Genomic DNA, 19,933 nt, shown 5'->3' with positions numbered 1-19,933 from the left:
TCCAAACTTGCAGTTCCAGAAATAGACAGCAGGAGTCGCAGAAGCCTCATTAACCTTGGATTCAAGTTTTCCTTCCTCGCCGTTAAGAATGGGATCGAGCAATCGAATTTATTGAGCGCTTATTGTGTGCACAGCACTTCACTAAACGTTTGGGAGAGCATAGTATTAGAGAGTTGGTAAATACGTTCCATGCCCACCAGTTTATGGGGGAAGACAGACATTCACGTAAATAAATAAATTATGGATATGTACATAAGTCCTGTGGGACTGAGGGTGGAGTGAATAAGGGGTGTAAATCCAAGCGCTAGGGAGACGCAGAAGAAAGTGGGAGAAGAGGAAATGAGGTCTCTTGGATATGTGCTTTTAATAAGCCTTTGAAGATGAGGAGAATAGTCGTCTGTAGGGTATGATACTGTGCACTCTAGTCATAGCTGATGTTTTCACTACACGATTAGACAAGCACATTGTAGGGCATTTATTTCGTTGTTCTGAAAATTAAAGAAAACCAACTCTGAGTCTATTTACTTTCTGCTGCATTCGACCCGCATTATAGAGCTGGCTCCTGGCTTCCCAATTGTAGAGCGTTATTTCGTTGTGGTGTTGCACGACTTTTAAAAATAAAAACCAGGATTTTCCTGGTCCCCTGGACCCCGATTGAGAGTGCAGTGAGGCTTCGGTCAACGTCATCTCTGTGCCCCCAGCACCGAGTGGGGTTGAGCTCTTTGCGAATGCTGGTGAATCAAAATGATGGCTATTGAAGATGATGGTCTAGATCCAGAGGACTAACCTGAGTTGGGAGTGAAATACAGTTAGAACGGGAGCTTGGGAGGAGCAGAGTAGGTGAGCTGGGGAGTACTAGAGGAAGAAAACAGATATGTACTAAGAGGAAAGCTGGCGGACAGACTTGAAGCCAACGGTCAGGAGCTTTTCCTTGGTGCAGGGGGAGATGGGAAGCCTCTGGAGATTTTTGAGGACGGGAGAGATGTATACTGAGAGACTCTGAAACATTTTAAGATGATCATCATCATCATCAGTCGTATTTATTGAGCGCTTACTGTGTGCAGAGCACTTGGGAAGTACAAGTTGGCAATATATAGAGACAGTCCCTACCCAACAGTGGGCTGACAGTCTAAAAGGGGGAGACAGAACAAAACCAAACATACTAAAAAAATAAAATAAATAGAATAGATATGTACAAGTAAAATAAATAAATAAATAGAGTAACAAATATGTACAAACATATATACATATATCTAGGCAGCAGCGTAGCTTGAAGGGGAGAGGGACTGGAGGGAAGCATGGTGGCCTAGTGGAAAGAGCCCGGGACTGGGAGTCAGAAGACTCGGGTTCTAATCCAGTCACCACTTGTCTGCTGTGTGACCTGAGGCAAATCACTTCATTTCTCTGTGCCTGAGATCCCCCTTCTGTAAAATGGGGATTCAAAACCCGTTCTCCCGTTCTACTTGTACTGTGGGACCCGATGGCCTTGTATCTGCCTCTGCGCTTAGTTCAGTACGTGACATATAGTATGCGCTTAACAAATAAATACCACACACTCTTTTATTATTATTATCATTGTTAGGAGGAGAACACGGTCGCAAAATGGGGATTCAATACCCGTTCTCCCGTTCTACTTGTACTGTGGGACCCGATGGCCTTGTATCTGCCTCTGCGCTTAGTTCAGTACGTGACATATAGTATGCGTTTAACAAATAAATACCACAAACTCTTTTATTATTATTATCATTGTTGTTAGGCGGAGAACACGGCGGGGGCTGCTTCAGGCAGCCTAACGGGGAGAAGACGTGGTGCAATAGGCTCGTTGCTGATTGGGCGGAGGGGAAAGGGCGGGGCGGTAAGGCGCTGGGTGGATTGCTCGGCACTCGGCTCTCCTGCCCGCCTGCCTGCCTGCTTGCCTGCCGGCCTGCCCGGTGGCGGGTGGGTGCGCGCGGCCTTCGGCGCGACTCCCTGGCGACGCCGCGGAACTCGGAAGCCGGCGGCGCGCTCGGAGTCCCCGGATCGGGCCGGACGGACGGGCGGACGGACGGACGGGCCGGCGGACGGACGGACGGACGGACCGCACCCGCCAGCCGGGGGAGGGCATGAAGCGGTGATCGGCGGCCCGAGCCGCGGAGGCGCCATGAACCTGTTACCGTGTAACCCGCACGGCAACGGGCTGCTCTACGCCGGCTTCAACCAGGACCACGGTGAGGAGAGAGCCGCCCCCTCCCCTCTCCTCAGCGGGGCCCCCTTCACCTCAGTAGGGCCCTTCTCCTCAGCGACCCTCTCTCAGCGGGGCCCCTCCCCTCAGCGACCCCCTCCCCTCAGCGGGGCCCCTCTCCTCAGCGACCCCCTCTCCTCAGCGGGGCCCCTCTCCTCAGCGACCCCCTCTCCCCAGCGGGGCCCCTCCCCTCGGCGACCCCCTCTCCCCAGCGGGGCCCCTCCCCTCGGCGATCCCCTCTCCCCACCGGGCCCCCCCCCCCCCAGCGACCCCCCTCTCCTCAGCGACCCCCTCTCCTCAGCGACCCCCCCTCTCCTCAGCGACCCCCCCTCTCCTCAGCGACCCCCTCTCCTCAGCGGGGCCCCTCTCCTCAGCGATCCCCTCTCCTCAGCGATCCCCTCTCCTCAGCGGGGCCCCTCTCCTCAGCGGGGCCCCTCTCCTCAGCGACCCCCTCTCCTCGGCGACCCCCTCTCCTCAGCGGGGCCCCTCTCCTCAGCGGGGCCCCTCCCCTCAGCGGCCCCCTCGCCTCAACAGCGCCCCCTCTCCTCAGCGGGGCCCCTCTCCTCAGTAGCGCCCCCTCCCCTCAGCAGGGCCCCACTCCTCAGCGGGGCCCCACTCCTCAGCAGAGCCCCTCCTCCCCTCTCCTCAGCGGGGCCCCTCCCCTCAGCGGCCCCCTCGCCTCAACAGCGCCCCCTCTCCTCAGCGGGGCCCCTGTCCTCAGTAGCGTCCCCTCTCCTCAGCGGGGCCCCTTCCCTCAGCAGCGCCCCCTCCCGTCAGCGGCGCCCCCTCCCCTCAGCGCGCCCCCTCCCCTCAGTAGCGCCCCCTCCCGTCAGGGGGGCCCCTCTCCTCAGCAGACCCCTCCTCCCCTCGGCGGCGGCCCCGTCCCGCCCCGGCCCGCCCCGTCCGCGGCCCCGCGCCGGTCGGTTCCGGCGGGGCCTCGGCCCCCTCCTCCGGGCTTCGGCGCCCCCGCCTCCTCGGCCGCCCTTCGCTCGGTTCCGGTTCGCCCCCTCCGGGCCTGCGCCCGCCCCCCCCGCCCCCGGCGCTGCCCGGTGGGAGCCGGAGGGAGGCCCCGGGGGGGGGTGGGTCCTCGGGCCTTGGCTCTCCCCGCGCCCGGCCCCGGGCGGGGCCTGACAAATCCCCATTTCCCGAGCCACAGCCGGGAAGTGAGAGGAGGAGGCGGCTCCCCCGAATGGATGTCGTTTTCCCGGCCTCTGCCACTGGAAGGCGCCAGCCCCCTTCCCGTGGCCCGTAAGGAGGTCGCCACAGCCATCTCTCCGTGCCACGAACTTGCCTCCCCTCTCCCTCAATCTCCAGATAATAATAATAATAATAATGATGATGGCATTTGTTAAGCGCTTACTATGTACAAAGCACTGTTCTAAGCGCTGGGGGGATACAGTGTGATCAAGTTGTCCTACGTGGGGCTCACAGTCTTAATCCCCATTTTTACAGATGAGGTAACGGAGGCTCAGTGAAGTGACTTGCCCAAGGTCACACAGCAGACTTGTGGTGGAGCCGGGATTCGAACCCGTGACCTCTGACTCCAAAGCCCGGGCTCTTTCCACTGAGCCACGCTGCTTCTCTCGGCCGCCCCCACCCCCGGAGACCCCCCCAGATCCGAGCCTTTGTGGAACAATGATACGAAAGGCCCATTTGGTACCGAAAACTTCAGTTCCTGGCCAGTTTCACTGTTGACGAATCTGCGGGGGTCTCACTCTCTTTAAAGAGAGGTTCTTGTGTCTGCGTGTGATGGAGACTTGAAGCTCAGAGAGATTAATTTCTTACCACCCTTCCCCCTGTACAAGCCATCCCTGTGAACCAAGTAAGTTTTCATGAAAAAAACCATTCCCTTTGTCATGGGGAACCTCAGGGAGTGCTTAGACTAAACCCCTTGTTAAATCCACAAAGCTCATGAAAAAGTAGCAGTGGGAGGCCAGTTACCTCTTGGGTACACCGCTGGTAGTGGGTTCGGGCTGATGTGCCCGATTCTGCCCACGGGACTTAGGCCTGGACTGGCCCTGGTGCACTGGGAAGAGAGGCAGGCCTGCGACTCTAAGCTGCCCCCAGTTAGTGCTTCAAATCTGGGACCCCCAGCTGAGGCAGGGCCTTAATGAGCCTGGAGACTTACCTTGTTTCCCCTCCCCGGCGCTTAGAACAGTGCTTTGCACATAGTAAGTGCTTAACAAATGCCATTATTATTAAATACGATTGATGGAGATTTGGACACACACATACACACACACATCTATCTATCTATCTATTTATATATATATATATATATATATATATATATATATATCCCAAAGGGGTTTCCCAGCAGCAGGGGAAGGCTGAGTTCCCCCAGCCATTCCTTGACTTGCCAGAGGGCCAGGACATCACATTGTGGCTGGCTTTTCCCCCAGCAGCATGCATTAATAATAATAATAATAATAATAATAATGATAATAATTGTGGTTTTTGTTAAGCACTTACAGTGCCAAACACTAGTAAGCACTGGGGTAGATACAAGATAACCAGGTCCTCCGTGGGCCTCACCTTCTAAGCAGGAGGGAAACTACGTATCAAATACCCATTTTGCAGATGAGGAAACAGACACAGAAGCATTACTAATAATAATAATGGCATTTATTAAGCGCTTACTATGTGCAAAGCACTGTCCTAAGCGCCGGGGAGGTTACAAGGCCATCAGGTTGTCCCACAGGGGGCTCACAGTCTTAATCCCCATTTTACAGATGAGGTAACTGAGGCACAGAGAAGTTAAGTGACTTGTCCAAAGTCACACAGCTGACAGTTGGCAGAGCTGGGATTTGAACCCATGACCTCTGACTCCAAAGCCCGTGCTCTTTCCACTGAGCCACGCTGCTTCTCTAGGACATCAAGTGACTTGCCCATGGTCACACCGCGGACAAGTGTCAGAACCGGAATTAGAACCAGGTCCTCTGACCCCCGTGCTCTTTCCCCTAGTCTACACTGCTCCTCTACCGTCTTACTCCCGCCATAAAATAAGCCGCCGTCCTGATGGACCACAAAATGTCTTTAATGATGCCCTCCCCTACACCAATCCCCTCAGCCAGAGCCCCGATGCCCACCCAGCCCTTCCCCCAGCTTCCCAGAAGTTGTATAAAATAGCCCCTTTGCGGCAGGGCCAAACCACACGTGTTCTGTTGGAAACGGCTGGCCCTGCAGCTTTAGGTGAACGTGAGGATGAGAGAGTGGCCTCGTAGGGGATGGTGCAGATTCAGCCGGGTCCCAGGGGCAGTGTCCGCGACAGGCTGGAGATGCCTAAAGAGGTCTCCCTTTCCCAGGACTGAGTTGGCAAAGGTTAATTTTTGTGTCGGGTGACCGCAGGGATTCTGGTGGGCTCCAGATGGGATTGTGTCTCCAGCAGGAGCTCTGAGTCCCGTGGATTCCAGCCGGCCAAAACCTTAACTTTGAGTGAATCCCTAGCCCTTCCCAGGTTCCTTGTCTTAGCTGATGTTAGCATTTATTTCCAAGATGGCGACGTGTACCTCAATCCAATAATAATAATAATAATAATAGTAGTTGTTAAGCCAAGCCCTGTATTAAGCACCGGAGTAGTTTTAAGGTAACAGAGTTGGACACAGTCCCTGTGCTACATAAGGCTCATAGTCTACGTGGGAGGGAGAACAGAAATTGAATCTCCAGTCTACAGATAAGGGAACTGGGGCACAGAGAAGAGAAGTGACTTGCCCATGGTCATAAGGCAGACAAATGGTGGAGCCGGCATTAGAACCCAGTAGAAGGGAATGAAGTCGGGGTTTGGCTCCGTGTGGGTGTGGCTTTGGGACTGAATTGTGGAGTGGAATAGTGACTGATCCCTGTGCTCTGTCCCACTGAGACCCTCGGCTCAGTGCAGCGCAACCATTCTCTCCTTTTCCCTTATTCTTTGGTTGCCATAAAGGAGGCGATGTCCGATTGGAAAGGGGCTGAGGGTTCCCACAAAGATGAGTTGCCTGAGTTCTCAGACTCCTGCCAGGATCGAACAGTCACTGTCTTCAGAGCCGGATGCAGGACTCGGCAGCTCTGGGCAGCCACGGTGGGATGGAGCTGTGCGGGGGCTCTGCCCACTTCTGGATCGGGTGGGCAGGAGGAGAGTCACCCCCAGACTTTGTAGAGGTGGGACTCCTGTCACAGGTGTGCTCTGAACACTGCCCGAGGCACCTGTGCAGGGCAGCTGCTGCATAACAAAGTTGTCATGTGACTGTGAGCTGGGTCTCGGACCTCTGCACCCAGGGCTCTCTGCAGTGACTCCCAAACCACCCCTTCTCCTCACTGCCTGCCAGCCCCCTTGGGCTCGTGCTCACCTATTCCTCCCAGAGAAGGTGGGAAGTGGACAGTCGTGGGCCAGGTTCCTTTATAGCCGAATGGACAGCTTGCAGTGGTTTCAGCCCCAGAAAATCCAAGTTCCATCACGCTTCCCCAACCCCCCTGACCCCCTCAGTCACCTCCTTGTAACCTGCTCAGGGACTAGTCCAAATCGGAAGGGATTAATGTGCTAGCGTCTTGTGCTTGTGGGACAGAGCACAGGGACCCATCACTCACACTTCCACTTCTCTCCTCCCAACTCCTTTCTCATCCTTCTCCCCACTTTCTCCCTTGTTTCCCCTTCACTGCAGGTTGCTTTGCATGTGGAATGGAAAATGGCTTCCGGGTCTACAACACCGATCCCCTGAAAGAAAAGGAGAAACAAGGTGAGGACACGTGTGTGGGTATACACATAGACGCCGCCCCCCATCTCTTCCTTCCCCTCTGCTACCTCAGGGACCTCCCTCTCTCGGCCCCCTAAATCATAATGTAACACTTCCCTCCAACCACTGATCCTCCTCTTGCCGGAGACCACCCCTGGGCAGGTCCTTTCCTGAGTCAGAGTGAACTCTGTGAGATTGTGTCTCCTCTCTGGTCCATGAGGGACAAGTCAACAACTGTTCTGGTCCGCCTTGGCCCAGTGGGTTGCGAGATCGGGGTCAGGGGGCCTCCCTGGGGGACTGGGACATCTGGAGGGCCAAGAGAGCAAAGGTCAAAAGTGGTGGTGAATCCTGTGAGAGAGCTAAGATGGAGTCTAATGTGTCTTGGCTTTTCTACATATCTTTGCAGAATTCCTGGAAGGAGGAGTTGGACACGTGGAAATGTTGTTCCGCTGCAACTATCTGGCCCTAGTTGGGGGCGGGAAAAAACCAAAATATCCGCCCAATAAAGGTACAGGAGGCCTGCGTCCGGTGCCTCGCTCTGGAGCAATTGTGGGGAGGGAACCGAGTCCAGGGATGGAGCTGTGCCATGCCTGGATTTTGAGGGGCACACAGTAAGCGCTCAATAAATATGATTGAATGAATGAAAGGGGTAAAAAAGCTAAATGCAGCCTTTGTCCCCCTGCCACCCCAACCCCCCCCAAACAGGCTTTGGGGGTGGTGGTGGGGTATTCTGGCAGGTCACTGCCTCTGCCCCGCTGCAGCCCGGGCCCAGTGCCTGGCTCCCTTCTGCTTAATGATGGCTGAGTGGCAGAGGAATTAATCAAGTCTTGCTTCAGCCCGTACTGTACTGTACTAAGCACTGTACCAACCAAGCACTGGACTAACCACTTGGGAGAGTCCAGTAGAGTTAGTAGACACAATTCCTGCCCTCAGGGAGCTTACGATTCAGTGGGAAAGACAGACATGGATATTTTCAGACAGGAAGGAGGCAGAAAAGGGGAAACGGAGGTGTGCGAGTGCTTAATTAATCAGTTGTCTAAGATATGTACCAAAGTGCAGAAGTGGCATCTGGGGGAATAATAACCTGGAGAGAGGAGAGGTTAATCTGGGAGGGCCTTCTGAAGGACTTGTGATTTCAGAAGGACTTTGAAGATAGTGAGAGCAGTAGTCTGTCCTTCATTTTAGACTGTGAGCCTTTTAGACTGTGAGCCTACTTTTAGACTGTGAGCCCACTTTTAGACTGTGAGCCCACTGTTGGGTAGGGACTGTCTCTATGTGTTGCCAATTTGTACATCCAAGTGCTTAGTACAGTGCTCTGCACATAGTAAGCGCTCAATAAATACGATTGATGATGATGATGATTGTGCAGGTTAGTGTTGCAATTTATCCCTGGGAAATGACTGTTATTAATGATACAGTACCTTGAATTTCTGTAGATGCCTATTTTCTCATAGTGCTTTCACATTAATTGTCCCATCTGACCCTCACCAAATCCCTGGAAGGGCGGGAAAGGCAGGTTTTATTCTCCCCATTTTACTAGGAAACTGAGGCTCAGGCCCAGGCAAGGTGGGTATGAATCAATCAGTGGTATTTATTTAGTGCTTTCTGTTTGCAGAGAATTGTACCAAGTGCTCAAGAAAGTACAGTACACCAGAGTTGGTAGATGTGATTCATGCCCACAAGGAGCTTACAGTCTAAGAGCTTACAGTCTTTTAGACTGTGAGCCCACTGTTGGGTAGGGACCGTCTCTATATGTTGCCAATTTGTACTTCCCAAGCGCTTAGTACAGTGCTCTGCACATAGTAAGCGCTCAATAAGTACAATTGATGAAGATGATGATAAGGGGAGAGGGAGCTTGGTCCTGAAGCTTGATTCCCTCCTCCCCCCAATATGATGGATTGCAGAACTGCCGAGACTGGCGGGAGCAATTAGATTGGTCCCTGTGTTGATGCCATTTTTTCCCACTGTTTCAGTTATGATCTGGGACGATCTGAAAAAGAAGACTGTTATCGAGATTGAGTTTTCCACAGAAGTCAAAGCCGTCAAGCTGCGGAGAGACAGGTAGCCTGACTACAAATCGAGGATGAAAGGATGCAGGGAGGGATGTGGGATGTCTGGAGAAGCGGCTGTGGCTTTGTGGAAAGAGCCTTGGCTTCGGAGTCAGAGGTCGTGGGTTCAAATCCCAGCTCTGCCAACTGTCAGCTGTGTGACTTTGGGCAAGTCACATAACTTCTCTGTGCCTCAGTTACCTCATCTGGAAAATGGGGATTAAAAATGTGAGCCCCCCGTGGGACAACCTGATCACCTGGTAACCTCCCCAGCGATTAGAACAGTGCTTTGCACATAGTAAGTGCTTAACAAATACCAATGTTATTATTATTATTATGTCCATAAGGGAAGGAGGAAAAGGGGAGAAGAAATGGAGACGTTTCAAGATGCCATTGCTAGGCACTGTTCTAAGCACTGTGGAAAGTATCCCAGAAAGAAGACACATCCCTGTCTTCAAGTAGCTTCTGCCCTAAAAGGAGTCGGACATAGAAATAATTACAAACAGTCCTCAGAATACGTACACTTCCAACAAAAGCCCTCAATGGGGCATGTCCATGCACACCCCTTGTGACTGGGACGCAGGGTGCAGCTCTTGGTGGAGGTATTCATTCATTCAATCGTATTTATTGAGCGCTTACTGTGTGCAGAGCACTGTACTGAGTGTTTGGGAAGTACAAGTCGGCAACATATAGAGATGGTCCCTACCCAACAACGGGCTCACAGTCTAGAAGGAGGAGACAGACAACAAAACAGAGCATGTAGACAGGTGTCAAAACCATATACAGGTAGTCAGGCCTGCAGAGCTGGACCCCCACCGCCAGGCTGGCTCCGGGGGTTCCCTCATTTGGGCAGACCCTTATGTAAGATCTGTGTCTCCTTTCAGAATCGTGGTGGTTTTGGATTCAATGATTAAAGTGTTCACATTCACACACAACCCGCACCAGCTGCACGTCTTCGAGACCTGCTACAACCCCAAAGGTGTGTGGGGCCCCTCGGGGTGCAGTCATCTGCCCCCCACCCCCCTTCACTCTCCTCAGTCTCTGTTGGCTTCCCCCACCCCACCTCCTGGAGGTCAGAGACCTGGGTGGGGGGAGGGAGGACGGGAAACACCTGGAGGTGGACTTTGGTCCTTACCCCCGGACACTGGGACCCTGTTTCTTCTCTTTGTCGAGACAGAGCAGACCCCAACAAGGAATTGCTTGTAAAGCCTTGTCTCCTCCCCGCCCCGCTCCCCCGCACCTAGTGGCGTGAGGCTGGGCCCGCTAACTAACAGTCGTCACCCCACAACATCCCCGGCTACCCCGGAGAATAGGCCATCAGTCGATAGAAGGCATTGACTGGGCACCCGCTGCATGTTGGATGCCGGCATCCTCGGGGTCTGAGCCCACCAGGGACTGGGCTGACGAGTGACCTCGGGTTTTGTCTTTGGCCTCTCCCGTGTGTAGGTCTGTGCGTCTTGTGCCCGAACAGCAACAACTCGCTCCTGGCATTTCCTGGCAGCCACACGGGCCACGTGCAGATCGTGGACCTGGCCAACACCGAGAAGCCTCCTGTCGACATCCCCGCACACGAGGGCGTCCTGAGCTGCATCGCGCTCAACCTCCAGGGGACCAGGATCGCCACGGCATCCGAGAAGGTGGGCTCCCGACAGCCTCTGTCAGGCGTGGAGAGGAGATGGGTGGGATATGCGTATTTTCCCCTGCACCCTGGCACCTTCCTCCCTCAGCACCTCAGCAGACCTCCCCTCCTAGGATTTTTTTTTTTTAATGGTATTTGTTAAGCACTCACTTTGTGCCAGGCACTGTTTAAGCTCTGGGGTAGATACAAGGTAATGAGGTTGAACACAGTCCGTGTCCCACATGGGGCTCACAGTCTTAATCCCCGTTTTACTGATAAGGTAACTGTGGCACAGAGAAGTTAAGTGACTTGCTCTAGGTCACACAGCAGACATGTGGGGGAGCCAGAATTAGAACTCAGGTCCTTTTGACTCCCAGGCCCACAGTCTGATAATAATAATAATAATTATGATAATTATGGTGTTAAGTGCGTACATTGTGCCAGGCACTCTACTAAGCACTGGGATGGACTCAAGCCAATCCAGTTGGACCCAGTCCATATCCCACGTTGGGGCTCACATTCTTCATCCCCATTTTACAGATGAGGTAACTGAGGCACAGAGAAGTGAAGTGGCTTGCTCAAGGTCACACAGCAGACAAGTGGCGGAGCTGGGATTAGAACCAATGACCTTCTGACTCCCATGCCTGTGCTCTATCAACTACGCCATAACCACTAGGCCATGCTGCTTCTCTAAACGGAAATAGTGCCAGGCCCGCTCGCAGCTGGTTCAGGGACAGGCATGTCCTATGGGAGTTGGGCTGAAAGCTGTTGTGCTCGGCTTCTGGTGCCCAAGCAGAATTTCCAGCAGGCTGTGGAAAGCTAAAGACCTGAGTGGTCTGTCTGCAGATCCAGTCACCGCAGATGACTGATTGCCCAGCGGGGTGGGAGCCCTGAGCTCAGGGCCTGGGGCAGGCCAAACATTTTCAACTTCCTCCCCGGTTTCATCTTCTGGCCAAAATGGATCAATCTGAATGTCCTAAACCTGCCCCCCCCCCAATCCTGTTCGGCCTTGTTAGTGGACATGCTACTTCCTGAGGGGCACGCTGGGACAGTGGATTTCTGAACAGAGACCCTAGAGCGGAGCAGAGGAGCACAGGCAGGGGCCTGCCTCTCTCCTAACCCTCTACCTTCCGTCACCCAAAGGGCACCCTCATTCGCATATTTGACACCTCATCGGGGCACCTGATCCAGGAACTGCGGAGAGGATCGCAGGCGGCCAACATTTACTGGTAAGGAGTATGGATTTCAGGGCCAAGCACTGTGCTGGGCCCTGAAAAAGATACAGGGCAATCAGATAGGAGATTGGAGGGGAGCGGCGGTGCTTGGAGGGTCTTGGGAAAGAGTCTAAATGGAAACGCCCCTCAGCGTATGGGTCAGCACCATCTGAGGGTGGGTATGAACGGGCGAGGGGCTGATCTTGGTAAGGCAGGCCCTGGCAGGATGCAGACCTGCCCTGCTCCCACTGATGATGGATTGCTTCCCTCTCCTCCACAGCATTAATTTCAATCAGGACGCCTCCCTCATCTGCGTGTCCAGTGACCATGGCACCGTCCACATCTTCGCGGCTGAAGACCCCAAGCGGAACAAGCAGTCCAGGTCCGGGGTGGTGAGGTGGGGGCCCGCAGCAGCTGAGCCCGGGCCCAAAGGGACTTGTGGGGGACAGCTGGGATTAGTTGACTGGGGTGACTTTCTGTTGCATCCAGAGCCCCTGCCACGTTTCCCCTGTCTTTTGCCCCAACCCACCTGTGGCCTCATGCCCGTTATTAGCGAGTCTGCTTTCCGGGACAGTGCTGAGGTCAGGGGGCCAGCCAGGGCGGTGCTCACTATTGTAGCCACTTTGGTGTGCTGGGCGTTGGTGGCTGTGGGCACCGACCCCGGCCCACCTGCTCTGGAGAGAGGGAGCTCCAGCCCTGTAGAGTTTCCTAATCCTCCTCTTCCTCCTTCCCCCTGCCTACCATCAGCTTGGCGTCGGCCAGTTTCCTGCCTAAGTACTTCAGCTCCAAGTGGAGTTTCTCCAAGTTCCAGGTCCCCTCGGGCTCCCCCTGCGTCTGTGCCTTTGGAACCGAGCCCAACGCCGTCATCGGTGAGTGCTGGGGGGTGTGCGAGGGGTTCGGGACCCCCAGCAGAAGGGAGATGGGGCCAGAGCCCCCCAGCTCCCCCAGAATGTTTCCCCCACGACGTCTCTCTAGGGTCGTAGGCTCTGGGGGCCTGAGTGGGGAATCTATTTCTCCTTTCCCCTCTCAGCATGCATGGGTGCAGCCTGCTCCTCATTCCCTGAGGTGCTGAGTGGGTCACGCCCTGACCCCCCCCCCCAATCCTTCTTGGGCAGCTGCCGTGGGCCATTACAGGGCAGGGGCAGCAAGAACCCAGACCGACCCCGCTCCCTCTCGTTCTAGCCATCTGTGCCGATGGCAGCTACTACAAGTTCCTGTTCAACCACAAGGGTGAGTGCGCGCGTGACGTGTACGCCCAGTTCCTGGAAATGACCGACGACACCCTCTGATGGACCCAAGTCCAGCCCTTTGCCCGGCCTAGGGGACTGGTGCAGGCTGGGCAGTGGCGGTCCTGGACTGAGAGCAGATGGCGGTGGTGGACGGGGCGGGCAGTCCAAGTGCTTGGGCGACATGGCACCTCACCTGTCGGACTGCGAGCAGCGCTTTGGGCCTCGCCCACCCGTGCACCCCCGTCCCACATGGCTATCCCGGTCCTCCCTCCCTCCCACAACTGTCTGGACCAGCCTCCAGCGGGGAGGCGGGGTGTGGAATGAAGCCTGGCAGAATGAGGTCTGCAGAAGAGCGACACCAGCAGCCTTAGCGCGTGGGGACCAGGTCCGGCCTGAGCGGCAGGGCCTCTTTGAGCCCCCAGCGCATCTCTCCTCACGTGCGGGATCCTACCGGGCTTAGTGGACACGGTTACAGAGCCCGAGGTTGGGGGAGCCCTTCCCGCTATCACTACTTTCGGGAGGAGAGATTTCACACTTCTAAAGCACCGTCCGGCCTGCACCGACCACGTGTCACCCGTTTCCGTAGTAAGAATGTTGACTAACGTTGCTGTAGCCTTCAACGTCGGGATGCATGTCGCTTTTGTGTATTTAATCATGTATCATTCGTTTTGCACACTTGTTTAACGTTTCTTTTCAATAAAAGTGACTAATTTTTGTTGTCTGCTCCGTCTGGGAGAGCGAGATTGGGCAGCTGCCTGTTCCCTGTGGGGAAACGGGTGGTGCCGGTGCGCTTCGGGCTGGAGCGGGGGCCAGCTGCCAGGGGCGCAGCGCCAAGGTTGCTCAGAGCCATGATGACCCAGGTAAAGGCCCAGTCCTCCAGTGGCACGGCCAGGGCCGCGAGTCGGGACAGGTTGCAAGACGGAGCCACCCACTATCGGGCCTGATCCAGCATCTGAGTTGGAGATGAGGGCCACAGCTGAGATGCCAGGCCTTGCTGCCTTGGGTGCCTGAGGCTTGGCCCAGGACTTCCACCAGCCTCCCCCAGCACATGTACCCCAGCAGGTGCCCACCCTGGGGCGTGGCAGGAGCACTCCCTCTCCCTCCCACCCCATCTGCTCTTCAGCACAGCCACGGTTTCGGTCCTCCGCCTGAGCCCCACGGCTGCGAAGCAGGATGCCCTCTCCGGGCTCCCCAGAGAGGCAGGCCAGTTCAGCCCCGTTGCCGGTTCTCCCCACAGCAGGCAGGTCCCTACAGTGGCACACGAGCCTGCCGTCTAGGGTAGACAAATTGTCTCATTCACATTGTGGATTTCTTTTTTATTGTTTTCCAGCGGCTGAGTGGTGAATTCAGCCTGGGTGCAGTCATTTCTCATAATCCTAATACGCGTCTCTGCATAAACGTTGCGACGGCTCCGTCCTGGGGCTCACACGGCAGCGGGGGCCGATCCCACCACTGCAGGCGGCGGGGGAAAAGAGGAGTTCTCCAGCCGGCCTGGAGAGACCAGGCTGAGCCGCTTCAGACCACCGGGGGGGGGGTTACAGGCTTTGCTCTTTTTAAAAAATGGAAATTAAATACCAAAATAACTACATTTAAATAAATAATGTTATGATTACAGAAACTGACGGAGAAGACTCAAGATGAAGGCCAACGTCCACCCGTCCCCGGAGCGGGGAGCTCATCGACCTTCATTTTGAATCCCGGTTTGAAAGGAAACGTGGGACCCTACTCCTGCAAATCAGAGAATTACCGGTACATTTTAAATGCACGAGTACAGAACACACATTTAATGTTTTTTTAAAAAAGACGCCGCTGCCTCGCCCGAGGACGCAGCTCCTGTTCAAATCCACAGCAGCTTCTCTCCGAGAGGCGGGGGGCGGGCGGGGAGGGAGAGCGAGAGGGAGGGCGCGTCCAGCAGGACAACCGAAACGTTAGCAGTCTGAGGCCGCCCGGCTCGATCCGACCCTCGGGCCCGGTGAGGGAGCTCCGGGTTGGGGGGGTCGGGGGGCACTGCCACGGAGAGTTCCGGTCCTTTCACCGTTCACAACAGTGAGTGAGACGCGCGTGGCTTCAGCTGGGAAGGAAGGAGGGAAGGAAGCCGGGACAGTCAAAGTCAACACAAAATACCAAACAGCGAAAGGGAGCAGGCTAGAAGCAGGGAGCGTGGGGGTGGGGGCCGGGTACGTCCGCTGGGGCAACGGCTCTCGCTCCTCACGCCGGGAGGTTTTGCCAGTCCGGTTCATGCAAGCCTGAAGCAGCGCTGCGGCACTCGCTAAACGTGGCCTTAAAGTCGGGTTCGTTTCAGCAGGCAACTGCTAAAATAGGAAAAAATCTGCAGATGTAATTAAAGTAGCTTCAGTCGAACTTCCAACAGGACAGACAGAAGGAAACCATTCCATCGGCTTAAAAAAAAAAAAAAAAAGCAAACAAAAACAAACTACATTCAGTTTCTCTGTGGGTTAGGGGTTTTTTTTGTTTTTGGTATTTTTTTTTTTCCTTTTTTAACCAAACGAAATTCCTCATGAAAAGTTATTGTGTGGTTCCAAAGTTTCCGGAGTAGAAATGGAGCGATGCGAAATGTCAAAGACCCCGTCGTATTGCCAATGAAAACGCACCTTGGAGACGTCCGCTACCCCGGGGAGGGCGGCGGTGCCCGCACGCCCCTTGCCCTGCGACCCCGTCCCCCTCAGGAGCAGGCTGCCAGGCGCCAGTCACGCCGCAGGCCCTCGTCGGGCTCGGCCCTGCCCCGAGCAGCAAGGGGAGGGTTTGGGGGAATCGGTGGACAAGGAGGCTGCGGCCCTGGGCCGGCGGCCGGTGGGGTGCGGGGAGACCCGGCCGCGAGCCGGAGCCGGAGGGTTGGCCGTCGGGTTTGTGTTTCTGCCGCCTCTGAGGATTAAGGCCACCTGTGTTTGGGGTTTTCAGTGCTGAGGTCAGCCCAGGCCCGCCCGCCCGTCCGTCCCGCTGGCTGCTGAGAGAACGAGTTCCGAGGTTTTGGGTGTTCGCTAATGTCTCCTTTTGGCACCATGTGGAGTTGGTTTGTTTTTAAAAAGAAAACCTCCGACCGGAGTGGTGGGTGCGGGTGGGGTGGGGGGGGGGGGAGAGGGAGGGGTGCGGGGGAAGGGAGTCTTAGTTGGCGCTGCTGGCTTTGTCCCTGGTGGCCGCGGGCAGCAGGTCTGCGCTCACTGCCAGCACTAAGCTCTCGCCATCTTCCGTCTTGATGCGTTTCAGCTCCGGCTGCTCAGCCGGGGCCCCGTTCTGCCTCTTGGTGGGCAGGGATGCAGACGCGGACGCGTGGGTGGCCAGCATGTGGAGGGGGCTGGCGGCAGCTGTGGAGAGAAGCCTCGTGTCAGGGTGGGTGGCGCGTCTGGGGCGCTGGCCCTCTAGGCCAGCGTGCGGACCCCAGGGCCGAGAGAAGCCAGGATGTCCCCCCCGCTGGGACCTCCGGGCAGAGAACTTTGGTAAACGGAGGGGAGGGCCCAGGGAGCCCCAGGGGGTTCTAGCTCAAGCTGGGAGGCTTTAGGTCCCGGAGCCTCTGACCGGGTGGTTGGAGACGCGGTCATCAGGCCTGGACCGGCCCACTGCAACCCCCTCCTGGGGCCCGGCCCCTGCTCACTCACCCGTGTTGACCTGTCCCTGGAGCGCCGTGGGAAGAGGCACCACATGTGTCCCGTTCTGGGTGACGGCTTTGATGGGGAGCTGGTGTTGGCCCAGCGGAGCCGGAGGCTGCACGATGGTCACCGTTGGCAGGGGGGTGGGTGGCGGCTGCAGGAGGCGCCCGGCAGGGTGGCCCGGGGCGGGGACAGGCTCCACTTTAACTGGAAGAGAGAAGCATGGCCGTTGAGGGAAAAGAACCAGCCACCCCGGGACTGGAGAGGGGAGCTTCCCCAGGAAGGCCCCCATCTGCCTCACCTTTCGCCTCTCGGTGGTCTCCGTTCTCGTGAGGCTCCACCTTGGGCTGGGCCACCACGGTTGCCTGCGCCACCACGGCCGCCTGAGCCACCACAGCTGGGCCGGCCACTGCATACGAGTTGGGCGGCGCTAGGCCAGTCACGCTCGTGACCGACACGGTTGGTATCTGCTGGACCATGTGGACGGTCTGCACGACCGGCTGCTGGGATGTCGCGCTGGTCACGGGGGCGGCGACGGCGTAGGTTACGGGCTTGAGGGTGGGCGGGAGCTGCCGCTGGACGGTAATCAGAACGGGCTGGCCAGACAGAGGGGAGCCTGGCCGGGGAGGACGGTGCCCGGCGGGTCAGGGACCGGACCGGCATCCGAGACCCCCCGGTGGCCGCCGCCCCAGACCCTGAGCCGTGAAGGAACGGCCAGTCCCTCACATTCCCCCCGCACCCCGAGGACACTGGTGGGTCCCATACATCTCACGCTGTGATTGTGGCCTAACAAAAAGGTGTGGAACGTTGCCGGCCCACCCTTGGACCTTCTAGGGCACCAGAGCACAAGACACGACCCTTCCCTCTACTCTGAACGATGGCGCAGTCAGGCAGCTCTGCCAATGCAGTGTGCGGGAAGGGGGCGCGGTGGTGTCTCTCCCATGATGTAGGAACCCTGACTACGGTGCTGAGGCCGAGGCTCCACCCAGGACCCCCCACCCCACCCCCTCACCTGGGGCGCTCTGTGCAAATCGCGCTTCTTGGATCACGGCCAGTTTGGGCTGCAGGGAACTGGGCTCGGACTCCATGGGGACCGGGGAGCCCTCGCGCGACAGGCTCTCAGGGGTCTGCACGCCGCTGGAGTGGGCTGACAGCCCCCCGGAGTGATTTGGAGAGGCCGGGGCGCTTCTGCATTTTCAACAAAGAACGGTTCAGGCAGAAATGTGGGCGGCCGGGCGGCCGGCCAGCCCCGTGAGCCTCTGCCCTGGAGCTCTGGAGTTGCAGTGAAGGGCACCATCACCTCCCCACCGCTCCCAGGCCTGGGCCAGGGGGCCTCACGGGGGCTGGGGGAGACACCTTACCTAGAAGACAGCGACCCCAGGGGGGTTCTGAAGCAAGGCACTCCCCTGGGCCGCCGCTTCCGAAAGGCCTGCTCGATCAGTTTGCTCTCGGAGGCTGGGTCTATCCTCCAGAAAGAGCCCTTGCCTGGTTCTTCCTGGGAGCGTGGAACTTTGATGAAGTAACGGTTCAGGGAGAGGTTGTGACGAATTGAATTCTAGAGAACGGGAGAGCGGATGGGGAAATTCAGACCTTTCCTTTCTGGGCAGGCCTGCGGGATTCCACAGTGGGACGACCTCTGGGTCAGCAAAAATGCAGCCCCCAGGCTAACCGAGGCCCCCCCTGACACACTGGGGAGGGCATAGAGGAGCCTGGGACGTTGGGGGAGGAACGGGGCGGGGAGGCGAGGCGGCAGGGCTCGGGGCACCCCACATGGCTTGGCAACAATCATGATTCCGTTTCCAGGGGGATCCCGGGATTTGGGGGTTAACCCCCTCCCTGCTTGAAGAGAAAGCTGCTAAAAGACAACCGTCTTAGCAACTTGGCTGAGCTGGGCTTCCCTCCCCCTGGTCAGGAGCAATCCCAGGGGAGGGGCTGGTGGTGGAGAAGTCTGTACAGGGTGGGTGAGAACCCCCCTGTGGGGGTCCCAAGCCTGGACTGCCCAACTGGTTTCTGGGTCTGCTGTACAGAGGCCCCAAACACTAAGCCTCGTTATTATTGATAATAATAACAGTAATGGTGTTTCTTAAGCATTTACGATGAGCCAAGCACTGTACTAAGCACAGGTGTAGATACAGCACCTGTAGGTCAGGCACAGTCCCTTTCCCTCCAGGCCCTTTCCCTCCAGGGGCTCATGTTCTAAGGGGGAGGGAGAAAAGGTAGCGAATCCCCACTTGACAGCTAAGGAGGCTGAAGTCCAGAGAAGTGAAGTGACTTTCCAAGGACATGCAGCTGACAAGTGGTGGAGTAGGAATTAGAACCCAGGTCCTCTAACTGCCAGGCCCGCGGTACGAGGCACTGCATCTTTCCAGAGACTCTCCCCAAATCTCCAGTTCAAATCTGAATCCAGTCCTGGGCGGCAAGCCCCTTTCTGAGTCTCAACCGAGTCTGAAAAGTCAGCACCCTCATGATCCCGACTGGGCAACGTAAGGAAACCACACTGTCCCCGCTGCCTCGCCACACACCGCAATGGAGCTGGCAGGCTTTGCTCAACTGGGTGTGTCTCCAGAAGCAGGAAAAGCTCCACTTCTCTGTCCACTTGATCAGCGGGAATGGACACTGTTTGCGATAGGCCTGACTGGATACTCTGTCTGCAGCTGGCACTGCGCTCTGGACACGGTATGCGATCGCTACATACTACTGCCTTCCCCACCCCTCGTTCCATCCAGCCACAATGCATCTCTGAAGGGAAACATTTCCACCCCAGCCCATCCACCGAAGGCAAAAGCAACCCGCCTTCGTCGAGAGCCGGTGTCAGGATTAGAATCCGGAACGTCTGCTGCTCCCACGAGTCAGCAGAGTCGGGGGGGCGGAAGGCACACAGAGAGCTGGTCCTAGCTGGTCAGCCCACCCAAGACGAGCCGCCCGCCGGCCGTTTCCTGCTCGTTGCCTTTACCTGCCAGCCCTTGTCTGCCGTGCGGTAGTACGGGTAATTCTTGGTTATGTGCGTGTAGATCCCGTTCAGGGTGAGCTGCTTGTCGGGGGCCATGGTGATTGCTTGGACTATTAGTTGTGCATAGGAATAAGGGGGCTTTGAATCATCCTGGAAAAGAGAGAGCCCAGTGAAGTTGCTGGCTTCGGGCGGCGGTCATTCTGGCATCCCTCCCCGGGGCATCCTCTGGGCCTCCCTCCGCCACAAGCCTCGCTGCCGGGCCCCGGACATTTCTCCGGCTGGCTCTCGCTAGGGAGAGACCCCCCGGAAACCCGCCTGCGATGCTCCCCCTCCTCCCCA

The 19,933-nt window shown here is 56.7% G+C and overlaps 2 protein-coding genes across 3 annotated transcripts in view; one reads left to right on the top strand and one right to left on the bottom strand.

Moving 5' to 3' along the window:
• The first annotated feature begins 1,968 nt into the window (after nucleotides 1-1,968).
• Nucleotides 1,969-13,762, top strand: WDR45B (WD repeat domain 45B). Of its 2 annotated transcripts, none has more exons than XM_038742079.1 (10): nucleotides 1,969-2,207; nucleotides 6,859-6,933; nucleotides 7,337-7,438; nucleotides 8,904-8,991; nucleotides 9,863-9,957; nucleotides 10,425-10,615; nucleotides 11,740-11,825; nucleotides 12,091-12,192; nucleotides 12,558-12,679; nucleotides 12,993-13,762. In XM_038742079.1, exons 1-10 carry the CDS (start codon nucleotides 2,141-2,143, stop codon nucleotides 13,097-13,099), a joined length of 1,035 nt encoding a protein of 344 aa, XP_038598007.1. In that variant the 5' UTR covers nucleotides 1,969-2,140; the 3' UTR covers nucleotides 13,100-13,762. The 2 variants fall into 2 exon arrangements, with proteins under 2 accessions (XP_038598007.1, XP_038598008.1); XM_038742080.1 differs by lacking the exon at nucleotides 1,969-2,207 and adding an exon at nucleotides 3,853-4,043.
• Nucleotides 13,763-16,135: 2,373 nt separating this feature from the next.
• FOXK2 (forkhead box K2) overlaps nucleotides 16,136-19,933 on the bottom strand; it is a 40,642-nt gene continuing 36,844 nt past the window's right edge. The window contains exons 6-11 of the mRNA XM_038741968.1: nucleotides 19,598-19,744; nucleotides 18,006-18,199; nucleotides 17,657-17,832; nucleotides 16,946-17,260; nucleotides 16,654-16,851; nucleotides 16,136-16,362 (exon numbers count right to left, since the gene is read on the bottom strand). Coding sequence (XP_038597896.1) covers nucleotides 16,163-16,362; nucleotides 16,654-16,851; nucleotides 16,946-17,260; nucleotides 17,657-17,832; nucleotides 18,006-18,199; nucleotides 19,598-19,744 — 1,230 coding nt within the window. The 3' untranslated portion in view covers nucleotides 16,136-16,162. The remainder of the gene's footprint in view (nucleotides 16,363-16,653; nucleotides 16,852-16,945; nucleotides 17,261-17,656; nucleotides 17,833-18,005; nucleotides 18,200-19,597; nucleotides 19,745-19,933) is intronic.

Source organism: Tachyglossus aculeatus, unplaced genomic scaffold, assembly GCF_015852505.1.
Source record: "Tachyglossus aculeatus isolate mTacAcu1 unplaced genomic scaffold, mTacAcu1.pri SUPER_34, whole genome shotgun sequence".
Classification (NCBI taxonomy): domain Eukaryota; kingdom Metazoa; phylum Chordata; class Mammalia; order Monotremata; family Tachyglossidae; genus Tachyglossus; species Tachyglossus aculeatus.
Note: the sequence above shows the minus strand (reverse complement) of the source record. Positions and strands in the feature narration are given on the sequence as shown.

Excerpts from the sequence above, each read along its gene's own strand:
- WDR45B (XM_038742079.1), top strand. The coding sequence starts at position 2,141 with ATGAACCTGTTACCGTGTAACCCGCACGGCAACGGGCTGCTCTACGCC. Across the intron at positions 6,934-7,336 it reads GAAAGAAAAGGAGAAACAAG|AATTCCTGGAAGGAGGAGTT; the intron begins GTGAGGACACGT and ends ATATCTTTGCAG. Across the intron at positions 11,826-12,090 it reads CAGGCGGCCAACATTTACTG|CATTAATTTCAATCAGGACG; the intron begins GTAAGGAGTATG and ends TCTCCTCCACAG.